General features: G+C 34.7%; 1 protein-coding gene across 9 annotated transcripts in view; it reads left to right on the top strand.

Annotated features, from left to right (window-relative positions):
* The window catches only part of LOC136039432 (inositol hexakisphosphate and diphosphoinositol-pentakisphosphate kinase-like), a 121,048-nt gene that overhangs the window by 24,903 nt on the left and 70,881 nt on the right, over window positions 1-25,264 (top strand). For 8 of the 9 annotated variants that reach the window (XM_065723171.1, XM_065723174.1, XM_065723170.1 and 5 more), the window contains 8 exons: window positions 679-927; window positions 3,990-4,091; window positions 6,522-6,712; window positions 9,891-10,085; window positions 14,463-14,549; window positions 22,487-22,675; window positions 23,261-23,346; window positions 24,986-25,108. In XM_065723171.1, coding sequence (XP_065579243.1) covers window positions 679-927; window positions 3,990-4,091; window positions 6,522-6,712; window positions 9,891-10,085; window positions 14,463-14,549; window positions 22,487-22,675; window positions 23,261-23,346; window positions 24,986-25,108 — 1,222 coding nt within the window. The remainder of the gene's footprint in view (window positions 1-678; window positions 928-3,989; window positions 4,092-6,521; window positions 6,713-9,890; window positions 10,086-14,462; window positions 14,550-22,486; window positions 22,676-23,260; window positions 23,347-24,985; window positions 25,109-25,264) is intronic. The other variant, XM_065723168.1, reaches the window with a different exon arrangement.

Here is a 25,264-nt window from a genome sequence, read left to right as displayed (position 1 = left end):
ATGAATGCAGCGAAAACTTACCTATGGGTACCTGATAGTGCTGAGCCAATATGTCACTATCACAAATATCCCTTATTTCTAAAAAATATTTTATCCAAGTCAATCAGCTTTGACTGACTTATTCAGTATTTTGAATAACTATTCTTATTATCGATCTAATAATAAGTTCTTTGCTTCAGCTTTCTTGCTATATCCTTGCAAGAGAGAACTGTAACGTTTATTCCCCCCCCCCTCATATGTTTGAAGAAACTTTTCCATATGCCTTTATCCTTCAATAATAAAATAACTATTTTTCAGTAGCACACGCTAATTAATTAATTTGATATAACTTATATAATGCAAATATTTGTTTATGGCATGTATTAATATTCTATTGTTGAATGCTCAATTAAACTCTTTTGTGAATCTGGAATCTAGGGTCGGAGCAGAGACTGTAAGCCGCGTTGAGCGTCTGATTATGCTTATAGGGCTTTGTTCTATTTTTGGTGGCTTTGGGTCTGTTCCATTTCGTCACGGCCGAAGTAAAGTAATTCTTCTTTAGTTGGAGAAAAATATTACCTTTGCTTTAAGCTGTAAGGTAGTAGTACTTCAGTTAAGTATATTTAAATACCACAAATCGCTAAGCTTTTATGTAAACGTTTTTCAATTTTATTTTGTTTTACCTTAAATTATTTTTAGAATCGTTGTCGAGTCTATTCAATCTTGGAAAACGAAGGTATAGAATTGCCCCGATATGCCATCTGCAATCGAGAATCTCCTAATCCCGAAGAGCATGACCAGCTTGAAGAGTTCGATGATTATATAGAAATCAATGGGGTTGTGTTTAATAAACCCTTTGTTGAAAAGCCCATTTCAGCAGAAGATCATAATATCTATATTTATTACCCTACATCTACTGGAGGAGGCTGTCAAAAGCTATTTCGTAAAGTAAGTACGGTAGTTTCTGTTTATTATTGGTTATGCCTGAGTCACATCTATCTATGAAAAAAAGGATTTATTTTATAAAAACACGTCTTTTTTTGGGGGAGGTTAAACACCTTTTTATGGATGATATGGAGTTTGATTCTAAGGTCATACTCATACTAAAGAAGGACGTGTATTAATTTAAACGGCCAAAATCTCGTTTGAAAAGTCTATGTCAACATTAATCTTGTTCACAGCTGTTGCCTTATCAGGTTTAAAGCTCAAGTTCAAATTTTTATTCTGAATGTTCAAGAATACTACTACTACTAATAACTCACTGCAGCACCAAGCCTTGAGGCCAACACAGCAACCCACGCTATCTTCTTTTTCAATCTGTCCAAAACCTCCCTCTTTACATCCCCCCTAGAAGTTCCCATTTCCCTTAAACCTTTCCTTACAACATCCTCCCACCCCAATTGGGGATGATCATCTTTTGGTTTGGCCCTACTGAAGCGACGCAACTCCTCTTTTGGTTTGAGTTAAGCTTTGAGGAGGCAAGGCAAGTTTAGTGGCGTCCCCTTGGGGCTTCTTGCATCAGGTAGGAGACCGAGTTTGCTGGTGTTCAAGTAACAGTGCTGCCTGATTTGATATTAAATTGAAGACTTCACTCTAATGAATTAAAAAAAGAAGAAAATCCATTGACAGTTAAGAATTTGAGAAGAGGTCAGTTATCGGGTCCGCCAAGATGCCAAAAGTGAATGATACACAAAAAAGAATATTATCTTTTTCATCATCAAGTAATGGTTTAGTTGCTCAGCGATTTGTTTCCTTGATAATATTTATGACAATATTAAAAGTGTTAGATAGCGGCTTCGGAAATGAAGAATAAGTACATATCCACATAATTGGGTAGCACGGAACATACGACCGAATGAAACAGTGAAAGAGGATTCTCAGAATTGGCCCAGGAAAATATTTTTGAGCTTTCTAAGACTATCAAGGTTTCTGCACACCTTCATTTTAATCAATATGGTGCTTAAAAGTTAATTTCTCATCAAAAAGGATGCTTAGAAAATGGACATGGCCATATATACTTTCATACGACCGAATGAAACGGTAAAAGAGGATTCTCAGAACTGGCCCAGGAAAATATGTTTGAGTTTTCTAAGACTATTAAGGTCTGCACACCTTCATTTTAATCAATATGGTGCTTAAAAGTTAATTTTTCATCAAGAAGGAGGCTTAGAAAATGGACATGGCCATACTTTTCTCTACTAACAGAGTCTTTGGAGAGATGAACTTCAAGTGGTCGAGGACAAACCTGAGATACAATCAGACTTATTAGAAAACTAGAATTAGAAATATTTAGAGCAAGATATTTTTAGCATCAAAACAAACTAAAACTTTAACAGATCCATTAATTTTTACGAGCTTCAGTCTACTTTCCAAAAGTAAATTTAACAAAGCAGCGAGAAAATTTAACAAAGGCAATGTTTGATTATACTTGGACATAATTTATCTTGGAATCTAATTTGTGACTGAATGGCCCTTTTCCAGTTTCCTCCCTCTTTACGCTAAATTGTTTTTAGAACATTTGAAAAAGCTTATTATTCAAAATAAATGGCCCTAGTGTTTCATTAGTCGTTCTTGAAGAATTTGGACAAAAAATCAAACTTCAGTGTAAATAGCAAGGTATTGAGGAGGGGAAGCCCCCTCTCCCATGTACGTAATAATTGATGTTTGATTTAAGTTTTGATGTTGATCCTTACTTTTAGTTGAAAAACCTTCTTTTCGACTCTATTTAAATTAGTGATTTACAATCTCTTTTTACTGCGTTTTTTCAAAACGGCTTCTTATTTTGCTTGTATTTTTAATCCCGGTGAAAAACCGTAATGTGTCGCTTAATGCTTTATATTAAATTTTAAAAATCTATCAGGCTGATTCTTTCAAACTTGGGCATGAAGCCGATATCTTATCAAATATAAATTTCCCCGATCATAATTTTATCAAAATTGCTCCTTCTGGATGGGCCTTTCGTAAAATTTGAGATTACGTCGCTAAAGAAAATTTCAGGATTCGAAAAATTTTCAGAAATTGAGCTTTTGATATCATTGGGTTAGGCCCCCCAAAAACGTTATAATTTATGAGAACTCGATTTCCAACCCTATGTATCCAGGAGACCCAAAATTGATCTCAGTAAGTAGCACTTGACTTAGATACGGAACTTCACCGAACTGAATTTATTTTTACAATTTAAATTTTGTTACTGAAGAATATATATAGAGAAAGGAAAAATTCGAGACGATAAGCAAAAAATTTATGGGGATTATCAATGCTTGTTGAATTTAGTGACGGCGCTCTAATTCAAGTTTGATAAGCCATGTGTTGACGTAACTAGAGGCTTATATATATTAAGATAACTTTTCCAACAATCTGAGGAAATTGCTAAGGTATATATATATATATATATATATATATATATATATATATATATATATATATATATATATATATATATATATATATATATATATATATATATATATATATATAATGAAAAAAGAAATCACCAATGAAACAGCATAAAAAAAAGGAAGACAAAAGGAGAAAAGGAAGACTGTTTTCTTACATTAGTAATTAATATAGATCAGTACTTGGATGAGGCCTTAACCCTACCTATCCATACAGTTAAATAGGTCAAACAGCATAGCCATACACATATATATATATATATATATATATATATATATATATATATATATATATATATATATATATATATATATATATAATATATATATTTTATATTTTAACGTATATATATATATATATACATTTGGTTAATCACTTAACCAAACGTTATTTTGTTTTTCACTGTTTTTGGATTTACCACATTAAAAATAAAAAAGAAAACAACTCATATAACATAAAAATTTGATTAATCTGCGTAGTTTCGCAAATCAATTGATAGCCTTGTTTGGTAGGGATATGAGAATAAAACACAAGAAAAAAAAAGAATAATGAAAGTGCTGTTGAAACTAATAAAGTGAAAACCAAAATTTTTGCACCGTTTTGTTCTTTTGTAGATTGGTAGCAGGAGCAGTGTTTATTCTGGTGAAGCCCGTGTACGACGCCAAGGTTCTTATATCTATGAAGATTTCATGCCAACAGACGGCACTGATGTCAAGGTATAGTTTCTTCTTTTATGTCGAGTTTTGGGCTTAATAATCATAGTTTCTGATTCAATAAAATCTTAAAATATGTAATTTTAAAGTGGCTTCTTACCTAGGGCTACTTATTATCCATTTGGAATGGAATAAAGTTAAAAATAAAAACAAGCAAAACATAAGCAAATCCAACCAATATATCCTATGGCTAATTGGATGCTGGCCGTATTGCTAAAGAGGTACAAGATAGCGTCTGCTTCAGGTAAACTTTGTTAATAGGACCTTAAAATAGAGTGACAAGAGTGGTGAATTATCAAGAACTGTAAATTTTCTAACCCCTGTTTGGTAATGACTGAATTTTATACGTCCTAGTTCTCCTAACAATATTTAAAAAAAGGGGAGGGGGGTGAGTAGAATAATTTAAGGCAGCTACAACAAACGTTTCGGGGAAAAAAGATAAAACGTCAGCTTGGAAACCAATCTACTGTAAGGAATTTAAGCTTAATTATTTTTGTTTACTCAACCCTTAATTACTAGTAGTTATTCGTGGGGGCGATGGAATCTGTTTGTTTCAGATTCATTTCTTGAAAGACATAGCTAATTTTATAGGAAAAGATGAAAAATAAATAAATCTGATTGTTTTTAGTAAAGCCTGGCTTTCATTCTACTTGAGCTAAATTAGCCTGCTCAAGAGAAGAAGAAGAATAAATAAATCGAGCAGATTTTTAGTAAAGCCGGACCATTCTAATCGGGGTGTCTCCGGCATGAATTTTTGTTCAAACTCTAAATTAACAGTAGGGTTGGGGGTAAAGATTATTTTGGGGTTTTTCTTACTACCGAGTAAAGCTGTTTCCCTATTTGATGTGTGTTTGAGGTGCATTGTTTTTTGCCAGTAGTATGATTGGACTACTTTTTTTTCAAAATAAAGCTGGAAATTCTACTACGGTGACTGGTAAGAGGCATCATGCTATGATAAATTACTTTTGTGGGACAATTTGAACGATATAATGCTCTTATTTGTTGCTTACTCCTTAAAACTGTGTTATCCAATTTTCCTTGTGGGTTTGATTTATTTGAACAATTAAGAAAAGACGTTTGTTTATTTATTTAAACGATAATTTTTTTTTAAAGAAATAATTGCTCAATACCGTGTCATTATTGTGGGGAGAAAAGAAAGTAAAAATGACGAGCTCCTACGAGAAGAAAAGATGAATTAATTCTTATTTTCTTCTACTTTCTGCTTTATTTACTTTGTATTTTGTTTTCAATTTTGTTGGAAATATATGCTGCACCTTAGATTCAACTTGCTTTTTTATGTCAACTTGTCATTGTTGTTACGTTTTTTTTTTTCAAGAAAGTGAAGCATATTTTCCCTGTAAAATAGTTGATTCAATTAATTGTCTTTTTGCTCTTCGAACTGGTAGATTTTACATCCTTAATTTTTCAAAATATACCCCTCAACATAAAGCATCAGATGAAAATGAAGAAATCAGTCACTAAATTTTTCACTTATTGAGTTAAACAGAACATTTATCCAAGGGTGTCCCAGTGTTGAGGCAGAATAAAAATAGAAAGTTGTTTAAATGTTAAAAATTAATTATGATTGTCTTGTAAAAACTCTATTTTTAAACCATAGCGATTTCCTATTGTTTTATGGAAACACTATGCTTCAAAAAATCATATGCCTGAAGGCCATTGATGGGATTATGGGAATTAACTGTTGAAAAACTTGATTTTGTCAATTTATATTCAAAAGTGTGAATATCAATTTAATTTTTGAAATTTTTGTGAGGAAGGGAGATGACCCCACCACCCTCTAGTATGGCTTTGCAAAACGGTATTCTCTAGTTTTTTTTCTTAGTGCCCCGCGTTTTGGACCGTTTGGACTAAAAATAATAACAGATGGTGAATTAATATTAATGATAGCTGGTTCTCAAACTTTTCTTTAGTAAAGGTTGATTTCTACATCATGCACTGTGTAGAATTCAACCAAAGGTAATATTTTTTGTTGTATTCTTATGGTTATTAGCCATTAAAAATTAGTTTTTTCGTTGATCTTTCATTTCAGATAAAAATAGTGTATGAACAACTTGAAACTACCTCAACCTTTCAAACGGGTAGAAAATATTTGAACGAGACGGTTTTGCTGGTTTTTGACCCTTCAAATATTTATGATAGTAATAATTTAATAATAGCGAAGTATACAGGTATAAAGAGGATTGTTTGAGTAACACAAAGAAAAGAAACACATAGAAAATAAATTAATAATAAACATTCTCTAGGACAAAAATGCCGAATCAAATTCGTCAAAACAATCGAACAGGAAGATGATAGGGACCGAATCTCAAATAAGCCTCATCTTTTAACTTTGAATTTCGCCTTTTATAAAGCATAATTTGTTTGTAGTAGCATAGACAAGAATAGCTCTCAGTATCAATTTTCATGTTTTAGGTTTATACTGTTGGTCCTGAATATGCACATGCAGAAGCTAGAAAATCACCAGCACTTGATGGCAAGGTTGAACGTGACCGAGAAGGAAAAGAAATTCGATATCCTGTTATTCTAAGCAATTCAGAGAAGTTAATTGCAAGGAAAGTGTGTAACGCTTTCAAACAAACGGTCTGCGGATTTGATCTTCTAAGGTTTGTGTTTTTGTCTGGTTCTATGTAGACTATCTTTTTATTTGCTAACTTGAAAGAAAGCTTATTTTTCTAGCAATAATTTTTCCATCATTTTTGAGTTGCTCAAATCCCATTTTTTTTTAGGTCAATCCTTATTTGTACAGGTATGAATAGAAATTTTCCAGATTTTTGGGGGCTGGGGGAAGGTCTAAAGTGAAAGAGTAAATTTTAAGGCAAATTTTTCAATTCTACCGAAACGGGGAATGGGGTTCCGTTGGACCCGAATTCCTAGGGAAACTCTCTCTCCTCTTCTGTATTAGCAGATGTATAAAACAGGGAACAATAAAGTTGTATCGATATGCAGTTCAATGGTGAGTTAAAGTCTCTTAAATTGTAACCTACCAAGTTACTCTTGTTAAAAAACAAATAGACAATTGTAAAATATTGGATATGTTTCAGAAATTATTCTATACTCCGAGCCACAATGATCTGACTGACTCTGAAATAGGTGAATTGATTAGGTTTACCTCGGCTGCATAACTTTGATTGTCCTTTGATTTGTTACTCCTAACTTCCGCATTTAATCTTTGAATTTTGGAAAGTTTAACAGTTACTTAGAGTCAACTACAATGTCTAGCCAGTTGACTTTATCGTTTGCACTCTTGTCGATCCAAAGTATTAACTCTGAAATGCAGCCTAAACACCAATACCTTTTCTTTCGTTTATTCTTTAAAAATACTAAATCCCTCTATATTCGTCTTATTTATAGAGAGGATGAGAAATATTTGACATATTTTATTGCAAATAGAGATGAAAAAGAAATGTCGTCTCAAAAGAACCAATTATCTGGGTCCACACAAAAACGCATGTTTTGCGAGATCCGTCAAGATTCATCCGTCACATGACGTCTATTCTTAGCTATGACAGGTTGACGCTCGCGTCAAAATATTTGAACTCATCCGTTAAAACATGTGCATAAAACAGCTTATTTTAATAGTTTAGAAGTTAGGTTGTTGTAAGAGATTGATTTTGGCTGTAAGATGTAAGCCATCATATATGATGAAAAACATCCTGTTCACTATAAACTCCATTTGGTTATAAAAGCAGCAGACAAAAGGCTAAGCTTGTAAATGAATCGGCTTGATCCTATTTTTGTTTTGCTTGATTTAAATGTAAAAAAAAAACTGATCTGTGTAAGCCAAGGGTTGATCTTTCCCCAGGTTTTAGAACCTTACAGCTTTATTGAAGTCTCATTATTTTCAAAATTAGGTACCAAATACTTCATATCTACCAAAAGAAAAGCTGTAGACCTTATAGTAATCTAAGAATGAAGCATTCATTTTCTTGAGATATTACAATATTATATATTTTCTATAACATGATGACAACTTTATTCTGACGTGATTTTTCTTGCACGTGTTTTTGCAAAATATGGTCGTAATACTTCAGTGCCATCTAATTATATGAAAGCCAATCGAACGCTTTACCAACATAATTTTTTTGTACATCATTAAGTCACTAAATACTTGTTTTGCAAACGGTAAGGAAAAATATAAAGAACACTACTTTTCCTTTGAAAGAAGCCAGCATATTGTTCGTATATCTGCGTCCTTAAAACCCTGCAAGGAAGTGCTACGTCCGTCTAGCGCTTGTGCGGGGTAAGGCTAATATCTTCAGGAATAAGGTCCTCATTAACTCAGTGACGTTTCTGAAACAAAAAAAAAACACCTAAGAATGAAGCATTCATTTTCTTGAGATATTACAATATTATATATTTTCTATAACATGATGACAACTTTATTCGGACGTGATTTTTCTTGCACTTATTTTTGCAAAAGATGGTTGTAATACTTCAGTGCCATCTTATTATATGGAAGCCAATCAAACGCTTTACCAACATAATTTTTTTATACATCATTAAGTGACTAAATACTTATTTTGCAAACGATAAGGAAAAATATAAAGAACACTACTTTTCCTGTGAAAGAAGCCAGCATATTGTTCGTATATCTGCGTCCTTAAAACCCTGCAAGGTCCTCATTAACTCATTGACGTTTCTGAAAAAAAAAAAAAAAATATGGCCACTCAAACAGTTTTTGTATTTAGCACTACTGTAGCCATCATGGATTGTGTGAAAATTCATTTGTATGTTATTGGGAATATTATCACTAAGGTTGTCTACTAAAAGTCTTCGCCAACACAAAAAATTACTTGGAATTAGAACTGGTATGGTGATATGGGTACACTGAGGAATGTTAAATCAAAGATATTCATTTTGTTATGTGTTCCGCCTTAATTTACTCCCCGTTAATTCGCTTAGATATCCCTAGGATCTTATATCTGTTTAAATCACCTCTTCTCCGCATCCTCCACATCTGTCTTTCCATGTTATGGAAAAGGGATAATTTATTTGGTTGGTCGCTGTTTTTCTTTTCAAAGTTTATTTTTTCATCTTTTTTTTCTTTGTGCACACGCTGCTTTTAGATTCTTTCCTCTTCTTTTTTCTACGTGTCTTTTGTCGCAATTTAAGGAAGAGAAAGAAAGTATACATGTTCAACCTTTGCTATTCACATTAGCGTAGTACTATATCTTGGCTGAGGCACAAATTTGTGCTATATTAAGTGGAATATTTCTAGGAAATAACTTATTGGCTGTTTGTTATAGTATTTTGGTATCACTTTATTTGGCGTAACGATAAATAACTTTATTAGCTATTTATTATAAAATGTATGTTCTATCATGTGAAATATTTTAAGGAAGTAACTTTATGATTTGTTGGAGGGTGACTGCCAACTTTTGAACGTTATTGATAAATCTATAACGTTGCCACGTGAATACAAATGCCACGTGAAGACAAGAATGCGTCAAAACTTCTTCTCCGAAAGAGTTGTCAACGACTGGAATTCCCTTTCCGAGTCTACAGTGTCAGCAACTTCACCTGTAACTTTCAAGTAATCACTGGATAACAAGTGGTTGTGGTTATGCAGGAACTGGAAATACTGCTGGCATGATCTAGATCAGTAACAGGTGTCAGCCATCATCTTTCTCGGAGCAACACAGATCCATTGGACCTTATTGCTCTGAAGTGCGAATTAAGGTAACTAATTAAGGTAATTTTAGTGAAAAATGAACAAACAGCTGTATTGAATAGAGTTTGTTACTTCTTATTGTTTCAGTGTTTTTTTTTCTCCCTTTACAGAGCCAATGGCAAATCTTATGTCTGTGATGTAAATGGTTTCAGTTTTGTCAAAAATTCAGCCAAATACTATGACGATTGTGCCAAAATTATTGGGAATATGATACTGAGACAGCTTGCGCCATCTCTTCATATCCCTTGGGAAATACCCTTTCAGTTAGATGACCCACCTATTGTACCTACTACAGCTGGCAAAATGTAAGGATATTTTATCTTGCTCACTTTTGAATACTTTAAAGCTGGCTAGAAAATTGTCCATATAGTTTTCTCGTCTTTTAAACGAATATGCTTCTTTCTAATGTCTAAAAATGAAACATAGCTTGTTTTTTATAATTTATAATGCTTATCCATTACATATTTGTCTGTTCAACATTGTACATTAAATAATTTCCCATTTTAAATCTGTTCAAATTAGATTGTTTTATATTAAAGTAAGCACATTTACAAAGATCTTGTATGAAAAGAAAAAGAAAGAAAACCACACAAACAACACTAAAAAACAAACTTAGAATAGAATAGAATATATTTATTCACTACAATAGCCGGAGCTAGCATTAGCATGTCATGACAAAAATAATTTATACCTTCAAAAACACTCACAGAAAAATTTAAACAAACAATATATTAATCAAACATTAAATATTAGTCGCGTCAATATTATTAAAATGACGGGTAAAATATGGAACAAATGATTTGCGATATCTCTCAGTACTATATGCTGAGCAAGTCAGTAACTGTGGACAGTTGTTTTTTATTTGTCGAAGTCTAGGTAACTGGTCCTCCAGTTGGGGGGCTCGCAAAGTTTGGTAGTAGATGACAATGAGCTGGGGAATTTAAACAATTTAGTCCAAATCTATATGTTAAGCCATGTCTACGACTATCAAGTGAGTCCAAATTGAGTTGTTTCAGTGCATCTTCGTAAGTTGAGTAGTTTTGTCCAAGTATAATTTTTACAGCTCTTTTTTGTATCGTCTCAAGTCTATCTGTTTGATCTTTTGTCAATCCCGGATGCCAAGCAGGGCATGCATACTCAAGAGAAGGTCTAACATAGCTGCAGTATACAGACTTTAAAACCTCAGTTGGTGTACTAAATCTTTTTAGGTTGGAAAATGAATGTAAAAGCGGGGCGCCTTTTTTAGTCAGATAGTCAACGTGCGAATTCCATCTTAAATCATCGTCCAAAAGAATCCCAAGTATTTTAACAGTTTTCTTTGCTGGCAGTATGGAATTATGAGAAGAGTGGTTGTTACCCTTTAGGAAGGAAAATGTCATATAAGAGCTCTTATTTTCACTGACCGCCAGTTTTACCTTTCCTAATTCAGCTTTTAGATCATGATAGATTTTGATCAAGTCAGACTGTTCAGTAGTCGGAGGGCTTAGTCGCAGTGATAAAACAGTTAAATCATCAGCAAATTTAAAACGCTCACGTATTGTTGTTAAAATACGGTTAAAAACAATAAGAAAAGAAAGCGGGCCTAATTTAGTCCCTTGTGGCGAACCACAAAAAATATTTACAAATTCAGATGGCTCATGATCAGGAATCAGGAAGTTGGACACACTGAGATCTTTCAAAAAGAAAACTAGCTAGCAAAAAAAAAAGAGGAAAGTGTGCCACTAGTGGTGTACTAAGGCGCGATACATTGTGTTGTACAGATCTAAGGTGCACTTGAGTTGGCTAATTCTTTCACTACCCGGGATAAGGGCGTCCGCTATTTGTATTTTTCTTAAATAACCGTGTTCTTTATCCACGGAGGAAGATTCAAAGGTATTTTACAGACTTGAAAAACGCTGAACGGATTTTACGTTTACCCTTTTCAATCAGAATAGCCCAGAAAGCTATAAAGCTTTGCAAGGACGAGACGATTCTAAAGAAGTTTACAACACACCAGCATACCGTACGCTTTGCAAACTTTCTCAGAGCAATGCCATATCAATAATTTACGTGAGGTCTTAGCATCAGACGCAATCAGTAGGTCGAGATATGTAAGCTATTCAGCAGAACTAATTCCTCTATCACTTAAACTAGCGGTAACCGAACCAGAATCTTTACCTTTATAACTAAATGCTATAAAATCAGTTCTCGATGGGTTGAAAGCTAAATCAATGTTCTTAAATTCCACACTCAAAACATGATAATTATACTCAATTCATAACACAACCCCTACTTATATTGAAGATGTCTTCAGCATAATTTATGAGTGAGGTGTCAAAACCAGCATAGATGCAACATATTAAAGACCACTGCTGTGGTTCAAAACTACTGTTATTATACAGCAAGGGAGATGTAATTGCTCCCTGCTTTATGCCCTTACGCACTGGTATCAATTCCGTAAATCATTCACGCCTAGACCTTGCGGGACTTTTATTTTCATTTTCAAATTCCTGTATATTTTTCTAAGAATAGTAATAACAGAACGGTCAACACCATGCTCAGTAGCAAAAGACAGAATTTTTGCGAGAATACCCGAGTCAAACGCTCGTCGAACATCATGTCCCGCAAAACATGGTATTTCATCCGTTTCATGAGAATTAAGCAGAAGGTTTGGAAAAAGGCAATGTATATATTCACCATTCACAACCTTTTTAAAACTGAACTGGAAGTCCAATGGACTACAAATACCAATAATCTGGTCAATGATGAGGAGCTCAAGAAGCTTACAAAAAATAGGCTAGGTGCCCTCATAAAGAAGAAATAGTGGGATCCTTACCCTTTTTAATCACTGGCGTTACTGGACTAACATAGAATATTTCAGACACTAAGTTGCAATTAAGTATGATTTGATATATAGCTCCACTGAAATTATGTTCAAACTTCATATTAGATCAGCGCCTTTTCAATACTAATTTTTCCATTTTTGGCCCAGTGCCGAAATTGCGAAACCGAGACAGCGAAGCCTGTATCATTTGAGGCGCGCTTGTAATATTGTGAAAATGCATGCGTTTCCCTCTAAAATTTGAAGCATTCACTCATTTTAAAATGGCGAAGTAATGTTGTATTGTAAGGTAAGTAGTGTTGTATTGTAACATTCTGACTAACATTCTGAACCTGGCCAGTCATTTCACAGATTTAATAATAAAAAAAATTGCTGAAATGTCTGCCCAAATGCATCAAGTCACACCTAAAACGATTACATATAATTTTTTGAGTCTCTCCTGGTCAAGAACAGGATTATACCTCCAGATTTGCTACTCTTCAGCGCATTGCTTCACTTCACAAATCAACATTATTCGCGATTGTATTTTCACTATGTTTATTAGCAACAAACATCATCAATTTGAATCCCTCTTAAGGTAGATACGATGGTTGTCAATGTTGAATGACGAGCGTTGTTGGTCAATTGTATTTTTTAAAATGAAAGTAATGAGCGACATTAAAACTTAAAACGAACAGAAATTACTCCGTATATGAAAGTGGCTTTTCCTCCTCAACGCTCCGCTCTACGCTAAAGTTTTTTACTGTTTTAAAAATTAGAGTTAAGAGAAAGAGTCAAACTTTAGCGTAAAGAGCGGGGTGTTGAGGAGGAAAAGCCCCTTTCATATACGGAGTAATTTCTGTTCGTTTTCAGTTTTAATGTCGCTCCTTATTTTAATTTAAAAAAAAACTTGTTTTCTTTATTTAATCAAAGAGAAAAATTGACTAAGCTATAATTCCGTGGTAAAAAGTGTGCTTTAATTGAAAGGTTTTGTGTCTGTGACATACTTACACAAGCAAATCACACTATTTCTTAAGTGTATACAAGAAACGGAAGTTTAAAAAAAATAAAATAAAATCTGATTGTATCATATTTGAAATTTTCGCTAATCGATAGAATAAAAGTTTAAGTTCAGGCTTAGTGGTTCTCCTGTTTAAAATTTCGAGCCATTAAAAAGAACGGAAAGCTTTTGAAACACAAGGTTTTTGCAAGTAAACTCTGATTCGTTTTTCTATTTAATCCTCCAGTGGTTCGACATTTACATAGAATGTTTAATATTTTAGATTCCTTCTAATACAGTAGCTTCACAGCCTCTTTTTTTACTGCTGTGAATCGGGAAAAATAAATTACATGTCTTGGAGAGCCCCTGCACGACATGTACTGTATATCTCTTTTTCTCGTCGTAGTTTACGGGGCTTAATTGTTGATTAATCCTATCTGAGTTTTCTAACGTAATCTTTAGACACCTTCTATAGAATCCAGGAGTTCTGGGGAAACTTGTTTAAAATAAAAAAAAGGAACATTATTTTGCAATTTTTTCTCCTCGTTTTTTGCCAAATATAAATTATAAAATTGTCTGTAGTAAATGAAAATGATAATTTCAAATTTTTATTCGCTCAACATAACATCTATTGGCTTTTTTTTAGCATCCTTGGACAATTTTCGGCTGTTACTTTTTTTTTCTTGTTGCTCAATTTAGCTTATATTCTATAAGTAGTTGCATTTTTTGAGAAAAAATTGAGATTCGATGTTATTGCTACTTTTTTCGTTTGTTTTCTTTGTTTTTAAATCCTTTTTCCTTTTTTATGCACACGATAACCCACACTTTGTTGTGCCGTTGCTTCTTTTTATATATTTTGTTCTACTGTTGTTTCTCTTTCAGGATGGAATTGAGGTGTGTTGTCGCAGTTATGAGACATGGAGATAGGACTCCCAAACAGAAAATGAAGATGGAAGTGCGGCATCAGGGGTAAATTTAAATTTAGAAACTTGAAACATTTTTGGCTGTATTTCCATAGTAGGGCTACTCCTTTGAGCGAATATTCATGGTCTGAAATGGTCATCTTTATAACTGGTTTCCCAATTGCATGCATTGCGAAAGGTGGAAGTACATGTATATTGAATGCAAAAGGTGGAAGTACAGATGTTTACACCTTGACTCGAGTTTTAGAAGGAGTATTTTGTACCCTTGAAGTTATCCAGTCTTAACAATGCATAGAATATCAAATCGCAAAATGTAGAGTGCGGAGGGGGTGAATATTTTTTTCTTGATTAAAATATCAAAAACTGCACCCTCTAAAATCTTAGAATTTTAACTTTAAGTTTTTTATGGCACTTGTTAATAACCAAGTGAGATATAGCGATTGTAAATTCTATCGGTCAGTCTGTCTGTCTGTCCCTGTTTTGCTAGTTTAGGCACTTCCAGATAAGCTAGGACGGTGAAATTTAGCAGGCATATCAGGAACTAGACCAGATTAAATAAGAAATAGTCGTTTCCGCGATTCGGCCATCGGGAGGGGGAGTGGAGGGGACGGTTAAGTTGGAAAAAATTGATAAAATGAAGTATTTTTAGCTTATGAACGGGTGATCGGATCCTAATGAAATTTGATATTTAGAAGGATCTTGTGCTTCAGAGCTCTTATTTAAATCACGGCCAGATTCGGTGACATTGGAGGGGTCGGGATGAAACTTTGTGGGAAAAATAAACACAAATCCTAAATACGTGATTGACATAGACGGAACGGGTCCGGTCTCTTTGGGGGAGTTGGGGGTGGGGGAGACATTTGTAACTTAAGAACGGGTGATCAGATCTTAATGAAATTTTATATTTAGTAGGATCTCGTGCTTCAAAGCTCTTATTTTAAATCACGGCCAGATCCGGTGACATTGGAGGGGGAAACTGGAAATCTTGGAAAAAGTGAAGATTGACGTTTCTTTATCTTACGAATGGGTGATCGATCTTAATGAAACTTGATATACGGAAAGGTCTTATGGCTCAGATGATCCTTTTTCATTTCGAATCGGATCCGGGAACATAGGAGGTTGGAGGGGTGAAACAGAAATCTTGGAAAACATTTAGAGTAGAGAGATCGGGATGAAAATTGATGGGAAGAATAAGCACAAGCTCTAGATATGTGATTGACATAATTGGAATGGATCCGCTCTCTTTGGGGGAGTAGGGGTGGTGGTGTTAATTCGGAAAAATTAGAAATTTTAGGTATTTTTAACTTAAAAACGGGCGACCAGATCTTAATGAAATTTGATAGTTAGAAGGAACTCATGTCTCAGAGCTCTTATTTTAATCCCGATCAGATCTGGTGACATTGGGGGGAGCTGGATGGGGAAACCAGAAATCTTGGAAAACGCTTTGAGTAGAGAGATCGGGATGAAACTTGGTGGGTAGAATAAGAAAATGTCGTAAATACGTGATTGACGTAACTGGACTGGATGCACTCTCTTTGGGGGAGTTTGGGGAGGGGTCCAGTGCTTTGGCTAGTTTGGTGCTTCTGGATGTGCTAGGACGATGAAAATTGCTAGGCGTGTCAGGGACCTGCACAAATTGATTTGAGAAAGTTGTTTTCCCCGATTCGATCATCTGGAGGGGGGGGGATTGAAATGAGAGGAAAAATTAGAAAGAATGAGGTGTTTTTAACTGACGAGTGGGTCATCGGATCTTAATGAATTTTGATATTTAGATTGACCTTTTGTCTCAGAGCTCTTTTTTTAAATCCCGACTGGCATTAAGCCTCTGATTTTCCTTTTAAATCAATCTATTGATTCTTAGAATTTTGCTAGAGCTCATACCATATGAGCTCTTGGCTCTTCCGACCTCGTCACAAGTGCCATATGATCTCTTAGCTCTTGTTTACTTGGAGGGATTGCCCCTCAAAATCCCTAAAATGTGTTAGATCGTGCTCCCCCTCCCCCCAGAAAAAATAAACTTTGATCTTCAGCTATGCAAAGCAATTGCGATTTATATATGTCCCTTATCCGTGGATTTTAAGTGGAGTTAAATTAAAATCAATTTCACAATGCACTAAAGGCTGCCTAGCGGTGTTTCCGATTTTCCTGCTTTTTCAGGAAAGTACCTTAATTTTGAGCTTTGCAAATGGTGATTCTTGAAAAGCCAAGATTTTGCCTGATTAATTAGAAAGTGAAAAATACTTTGAGCAACGTAGCTGCTAGGAATTCTCTAAAGCATATTTTCAAAATTCCAGAAAATGGTACTGTAGGAGCAATATTTTTTGTTTCTTTTTTCTTCCTTTTATTCTAGTGCTTCAATTTCAGCTTATTTTTAGTGAGTGATGAGTATCTAACCTTCACGATTTTTACAGAAGTGTGGATCTCAGGCTTAGGTTAATGATTATGATATAACATTTGGAAAAGGATGGTTTTTGCTAGTAATTGAGCCAAAATCTAGAGTGTGTGAGTTGCAGTTGAGTTTTGTAGTCTGTGCTGGTGAGGACTAATTGAGGTTATTAAGACAATTTTTCTTTCCATCGAGCCGCGTTTCTGCTTTCGTCTGGAAGGCTCTGTTAAAGCAGACAGGCACTAGTTTCAAATATGAGCTGGTCTAAAATCAAAACCGTTTAAGGTGTACGATGGTTATTTGACCTGTTTGCCAAAGAAGTTGGAGCTTTGCCTTTGCTCGTATCTAAGTATTCATATTAGAAAGTTGGCCTATGATAAGAAAATTAACTTTTAAACAAAAGCATATACATTTTTTTCGACGTAGTGCAGTAATCCTTGAAGAGCGGATCATACCAAGTGACATAATTTTTTTTTCTATGAAAAGAATTCGTTCAAGTGATTAAATATTTAAAAATTACGAGGGATGTATAACTTTAGTGATTTGATAAACATTAAAAATAAATCTGATTCAAGTTTTAAGACAAGGGAGGGACTTGTTATTAACAATTCACTGTTATGCCTCGGTCATCTTCATGATAAAGGTCTGACATCTTTTGTTAGCTAGTGTATCTATTATTTGCTTTTGATGTAGCCTATTTGAAGTTACGAAAAATTTTGTTTCGTATCCACTACGAAGAGGGACGTGGAAGTAAAAAGTCGTTGCAGCATACTTCTTGGTTAAGGGGCTATAAACTTGTGCAAATTAATTTGTCTTACATTTGATCAAGAGTATTGGAAAAATCAGAAGTCAGAAACAATTTAAGGAGTTTGAATTAAGAACTGGGTTTTAGATGACTGCCGTCTTCGGTGGTGAGTGGTTTTGTACTTTTGAAGACTGGTGTACCCGTCTTTTTTTGAGGAGTATATCTAAGGTAGTATATTTGCAAAAATCGACGGACAGCTTTTTACAACCAACTAGGCTTCATAACATTATATTGCAAGTTTTTAGGTTTTTTTACTATTTTTTAGATATACCATTTAAGAGGTTTCGGGGGGTTAGTAACTTCAGTTTTAAATTGGAAAAAAGAATTCGGATTAAAATTCTGATGCAATTAGAGACATGAAATTAACACTCGACTTCTAGATAGCGGTCATCTTTGTCGATGAGGCGCTTGGAAATTCTCCTAGTTGGTGCACCTAATATTGGTTACTAACATGTATTTTATTCTAACACATGTAATTTGTCTGCCTTCTTTTGTTTCCCATACATTTGAGAGGAAGGAAATATTTCTTCATGTGGTTACGCTGCGATGATAAATAAAAACGGTTCGCACGGATGTAGTTTTGCAATTATTATAGCAAAGAGCAGTTACAGGAACATGTTTTGAAAATATTAGTCATAAACATATTGTACTTATTAGGCTCTATAACAGGATATTCTAAGTTATTCTGTAACTATGTATTTGATTAACGGTTCAAGTGGCTACAAAGTCAAAGATTTTTTTTCAATCATTTCTTTTACCAAGGGCATCTCTGAGAATTCCGATTGGCATCTTTTGCCATTGGCTATACGTATTATTGGTTTTTGCTCCAGGTAAGGATATGAAATTTATTTTCCATGCGTGCCACCGAGAGGGACGTGCAAGTAAGAACAGGCTGTTAAAAGACAGTTTTCTTCAAGGATGAGATGTTTGAAGCTTCTGAAAGTCAGTTTACCTTTTTTTTGGTGTCATGGCCGGATTTGGAGACGGCGGGGAAGTTTGAGGGGCACTATCGCATCATTTTAGTGAAAACTGATGAGCTATACGAGCTGCTGCATTAGATGACCTATTTATGGGTAAACGATTGCGAACAAAATCAAGGCAGGGGGCTAGATAATACAAATTTGACTATATTCTATTTATTCCTTATGTATGTATAGGTACATTACACATACACATTTAAGGTTGAACTGGCTTAAAAGTCGATATTTGGTTTCTGACATTCATTCAGGTACATCACTTATATAAAATTGAGGTTCATCTGGCTGCCGAGTTAATACTACGTCTTTAATCCCTTCCTTAGATTCCTGACCAAAGTATTGCTCCTGCAACACTTTGGTTTGGTTTATGTGTGCTCCGAAAAGCGGATGAAGATTTACTAGATGTTTTCCACAGAAATTGCCTACGGGTTGTTCTGGGTGCCCGGCTGACTGACTGTATTTCAAACAATAAGCTGTACAGGAATTGTGGTTTTTGGTTCAATCCTGCTTGCTAGGGCTATAGTGAGAGAAAGGTTGATATGGCTAGGGCACGTTCTGGGGATGAAGAATAACAGATTACCAAAGATTGTTCTTTTTGGCCAACCGCCTAGGGCAAAACGGAAAGTAGGTCGTCCGCGGTTGGGGTGGGAGGATGTCATGAAGACTGATTTAAAGGGAATGGGAACTTCCGGGGGGGATGTAAAATGCTTTGAATATATTGGGATGGACGAAAAGCGTTCGTAACTGTGTTGGCCTCAGGTGGCTTGGTGCTGCGGTGAGCTGTTAGTAGCAGTAGTAGTTACATACGCTCTTCCCCCATCGTAAAATATTCAAAGCCTACCTTTTTACACCCTCCCAGGAAGTTCCTATTTCTTTAAAATCTTTCTTTATGACATCCTCCCACTCCAGACGAGAACGACCTGCTTTCTGTTTAGCCCTAGACGGTTTCATTATAGCCCTAGAAATCGGGATTGAAGCACATTTTTCGAACAGCCAACTGTTTGAAATATGGTAGGTTAGCAATCTGTAGGCAATTTGTCTGGAAAAAATCTAGTAAATCTTAATCCGCTTTTTGGAGCGCCAATGCTTCAGGGTCATACTTGACCACTGTCATCACCGTACCTTCCAAAACTCTAATCTTGGTATGTAGACTTACTCTTCCAAACTTTTTTCTAACTGTGAAAAAACACACTGAGCATTGGCTATTCTACCTTTAACATATTTACATCTCTCACTGTCTTTACTAATAATACTACCAAGGTAAGTCAAGCTGCTCACCTGATCATTCCTTTCGTTACCCAACGTAACAGCCAACTGTTTGAAATACGGTCAGTCAGCCTGGTACCTAGAACAATCCGTTGGCAATTTCTCTGGAAAACATATAGTAAACCTTCATCCGCTTTTAGGAGCGCCAATGCTCCTAAATGCTTCTGTGATGCTTCAGCCAATGTTTCAGAGTCATATTTGACTACTGTCATCAGTGTACCTTCCAAAATTCTAATCTTGGTTTGCAGGCTTATTTTCTTGTTCTTCCAAACTTTTTTCTAACTATGAAAAAAACACACTGAGCCTTGGCTATTCTACTTTTAACATCTTCGCTGCTCCCACTGTCTTTACTAATAATACTACCAAGGTAAGTGAAGCTGTCCACCTGATCAATCTTTTGTTACCCAGCCTCATCTTTTCATCTTCACTTATTCCTAGCTTTAGTGACTTAGTCTTCTTAACATTAATTTTCAAACCTGTTCTAACATCCTGAACTTGCAAAACCTCTGAAAGTTTATTCATTTTGCTCACACTTTTATCTAATATGCTTAAATCATCAGCATAATCTAAGTGCAGGGGAGTTTTTTCCTCCCCATTTGATTCCGTGGTCTCCCCTTGCCTTTCCTGTACTCCTTGAAACAAAGTTTATAAAAATGATCCATATAAAGAGGGATAGAACACAAACCTGCTTAACTCCTGATTGAATACAAAACCAGCTGCTAACCTCATATCCAACTTTAACTGCAGCAGTGTTGTCCTCGTACATAGCACAAATCACTTTAATGTATTTGTCTGGTATACCATACAAGGATAAGACCTTTGCTAAAGCTCTTCTAACAACAGAATCGAATGCTTGCTCATAATCTATAAAACTGAGGACCAAAGGTGTTTGATAAATAAGGTACCTCTCAATTATTACCCTATGATTGAAAATTTGGTCAACATATCCTCTACCTTTTCTAAAACTGCACTGTTTTTCTCTTAAAACTTCGTCTGCGGCATCTCTCAGTCTAAAAAGTATCATATTACTAAATAATTTGCCACCTACAGAGACCAGACTAATGTCTCGGTAATTACCACGCTCTCTCTGATCATCTTGTTTATACAGTGGTTTAATTAAGGTTTTCCTAAAATTGTTAGTTACTTCCTCTTTTTCAAAAATCATATTCATAATCTTCAGTAGCTTATTTCTAACCTCAGAGCCACCATATTTAAGAAACTCATTTGCTGCACTATCAGCACCTGGAGCCAAATTATTTTATAATCCTTTTAGTATTGTCGCTACTTTTCCTCACGAAACAAATGTTCCTTCGCATCCAAGGTATACCACCATCATAACTTCCTGGGAGGTAGTTACCCTTCCGTGATTTCAGCTTTACATTAACCCTAGACACTACTAGACGGTTATTTTTACTTTTAACATTAATAACAGCACCCCTATATACCCTAGTATCTTGTATTGATCCTGCCAGTTTTCGGTTTACTTATAACATAATCAATAAGGTTTGTTGTCTTGCCATCACGTGAATACCATGTCAACTTATGGGCCATTTTATGACCCAACACCATATTGGTTATAAATAGATTGTTATATCTATAAAATTGAAAAGGTCTGTAGCCATTACTGTTTTCTTTTCCTACACCAAATTTACCTAGGCTAAGATACCATCTATCCCTATTTCTACCGACCTGGGCGTTAAAATCTCACATTAAAAATACCATATTTCTACCTGGGACCCTGCCTATTTGCTCCTGTAACTGTAAGTAAAATTCATCTGAGTCACTAGTATCTCCATCAGTCGGTTCAACAGGGGCATATACTGCTATAACTTATACCCTGAAGTTTTAGTTCAAGATTTAAGACTTAGGAGCTTTCTTGTTCACCATGAGCCCTACTCCCTGTCTATGTACCCCATCCCTCCTGCCTGAGTAAACAAACTCTATATCACCTAATTTCATGCTTCTTACCTATGGAATATGAATTTCTGAAACTCCTAATAAGTCCAGTTTGAATTGTCTGAATCCGTCAGTCAAAATGTCGATACGATAGTCATTTTTTAACGTCGTAACATTTCAAGTCCAATTTTCATGCTCTTTAAATCATTGAAATTATTTTGGCCTTAGGAAAAGCAATGCTCCTTGATACCAGTGCAGGACAGGGATCAACATCCTATGTCTACACCGAAGCCCTTAAGCCGGCTTCGAACCGGACAGCAAGAATTCCCTGGCACCTCTATTATGCATGGAGACATTGTGCAATTCTGGTCCATCTTGGTCACAACATGGTTTTCAACATGGGTATAGCTTCTTGATTATTAGGAAGGGGATATATATTCTAAGAATGGTTCTTTGATCATCAGCACGAAATAAAAAAAAAATATTTCAAAACAGTTCATATAAAGAGGAAGGGAGGAGTTAGGTATGTTCTTTCTCAGCCATTCTAACGAACCATTTGCTCCCTGATGGCTAAATTTATAATGATTTTTCTAATTTTTTTTTATGAATTAATTTATGAGTGAACGATACTAATAGTTCAACTTTTATTTTAGGTTCTTTACACTATTTGAGAAGTACGGAGGTTACAAGGATGGACATGCCAAGCTAAAGAAGCCTAGACAACTTCAGGAAGTCTTAGACCTATCTAGAACCCTTTTATTAGAAATTGAAGCCAAAAACGCCAATCCAGAGGTAGAAATCTTAAAAGGGAAACTCGAGCAACTCAAGTCCGTCCTGGAAATGTGAGTTCCATTTTTAAGTTATCTTCGTTTTTATCTTATTATATTTAAAGAAAATAGGTGACTGAATTAACAAATTTGGTGTTACACAACTAGCATGGCTCTTGTAGAAGTTTAAGAAAAGCTAAAACAAAGACGCTGAGTGTTCAAGTACATTAAATAATTTACGCTGGCTAGATTTTTATGTCTGGTGGTCTGGGATTTATTCCATTTTGAGCTTGTCGTAAGTGTTTACTAAGCTACGCAGAAGTGGCTTTAAAGCCCATGCCGATCTCAGAAACCTTGAAATGTTTATGATTATTCCTATAATTGCAGGTTATATTCTATAGTATCGGCATTTTTTTTGTTAAGTTATCTCCACCCTAAATGTTATCCTTCCTCACACAAATTTTCTCGTATATACCTGTCTAACCTTGTACCACAATTTTTATTTTATTTTTCTGAGTTGGGGGCTTGGGTTTGTATTAAAACTCTATGCTACCTTTATTTGATTCTTCACTATCAGTAAAAATAATCTTAATACATATTATACTACTGTATATAGTACATATAATATGTACTGTACTTCTTGTCTTGTATTTGTTATAGGTATGGCCATTTTTCTGGAATCAATCGAAAGGTGCAGCTCAAATATCAACCCAAAGGTAGACCCAGGCATTCCAGTAGTGATGATGGTATGTATTTATTTTCACCTTTAGCACAAGAGTTGTAAACTAGGGTTTATGGACCAAAACAAGCCTGAGAAAAGATTGTATGTGATCCTTGTAACTTGATATCTTTTTTTGTTATTTTGCATAATTTTTCCTTTTTTAGTTAATTCAATATTTTTTTAAATTTATCTATTAATCGAAAACTCGTGGTAGATGGTAGAAAAAAAATACGGAGTTTCAAAATTAACAAAGAAATAATGCACAACCTGAAACATGACTGAAGATAGTAATTCTGACTTAAATAGACATTTTAGAAACAAATACAAAATATTTACCAAAAGTAATGTTACCTTACGTGTATTTTAAATTTATTCCAAATACCTCGTTTTTGTTCAAAAGCTTTGGAAAATTTAATAGGAATAAAAAGAATACGAAATGGAAAAAAATTAATGTGTTTTTAGTTTTACTATTTATCTCTCCGATACATAACCTATATCTTAACCTATTTTTATTATATTTTTCAAGTTCTTGATGCTGCTAATTTGCCATCATAAAAAAAAAGTTGTCATCACAATGCAATATCGTACAGTTTATTTTTAAGTGAATTAGAAATTATAAACAATATTTTAGTGTATTTTATCTAGAAACATTTACAGACACGTTGATATCATTGATTGTATTTGAAACCCGTCATAACTGGGATTAAATTGTTGAGCGCCTCAAGCGTTCTTTCTGTTCTGATTGTGACAATGACAAAGAATTCTCTAGTGCAGTCTCATTTGCAGAGGCATTCTCACTTCATAGTAGGTTGGGGAGATCAATCATGATTGAGACAAAATATTTTCTGGGACTTCTATCGTGAAGAATACCAAACACACTTCTATGCCCCGTGTCAGTCTACGGAATAGTATTGACTTAGTAAAGAGTGACTTGTTCCCCTTGTATTTTTATTAGCCTCACTATATTGAAGGAATGATCGTAGAAAGTTTTGAGAGGACTTATTTGATTGGAAACTCATTTGCAGAGGCATTCTCACTTCATAGTAGGTTGGGGAGATCAATCACGATTGAGACAAAAAATTGTTCGGGGCTTTATCATGAAGAATACCTAACACAATTCTATGCCCAGTGTCAGTCTACGCAATAGTATTGACTTAGTAAAGAGTGACTTGTTCCCCGCGAATTTTTATTAGCCTCATTAAATAGAAGGAATGATCGTAGAAAGTTTAGAGAGGACTTATTTGATTGGAAACTAAAGACTCTAGTTCCTTTTTTAATAGCCAAAACCGATAAGAGGATAGGAAATCGCTTTTTCAGCCTTCTTTGGCGCGCTACAGCCCCATAAGCTCTGGACCGAAAATCAAGTATGTTCAGTATAAGTTCATCAGTATAAGTATCATCAGTAAAATCAGTAAAAAAAAAAAAATTAAGTATAAGTTCTGGATCAAATAACTATATAGATCAGAACGGCCAAAAAATATACAAAATGTGTCTCCAGAAGCTAGAGAAGACTATTGTAGGATTTTCTGCCGCTGTCGTTATTTTAGGCTGTTTTAACTTTCAAGATAATGACTTTATTTTTTTCGGTTTTAAGAATTTTTCAAATTTTTAGTTTACATTTATTAAGGTTTCGTCTCCCCATGGTAATAATCTTTTTATTTTAGAAACACCAAAGGATCCGTCATTAGTTCTAATATTGAAATGGGGTGGGGAATTGACGCCCGCTGGAAGGAAGCAGGCTGAAGAACTTGGCAGAAAATTTAGATGTATGTACCCTGGAGATCAAGGTATGCTGCTTGGGCATGTGTCTTGTGTTCTATTTTGTATCTTACTTTTGTGGATTCAAGACCCTTCAGAATATGTATATGCGCAATAATTCTCGAAAGTTTGACGTCGAAATTGACAACTCTTTTTTTTAAGGATTCCGATACTGGAATCGCCAA

Source organism: Artemia franciscana, chromosome 19, assembly GCF_032884065.1.
Source record: "Artemia franciscana chromosome 19, ASM3288406v1, whole genome shotgun sequence".
NCBI lineage: Eukaryota > Metazoa > Arthropoda > Branchiopoda > Anostraca > Artemiidae > Artemia > Artemia franciscana.
This window is presented reverse-complemented; position numbering and strand designations above follow the sequence as displayed.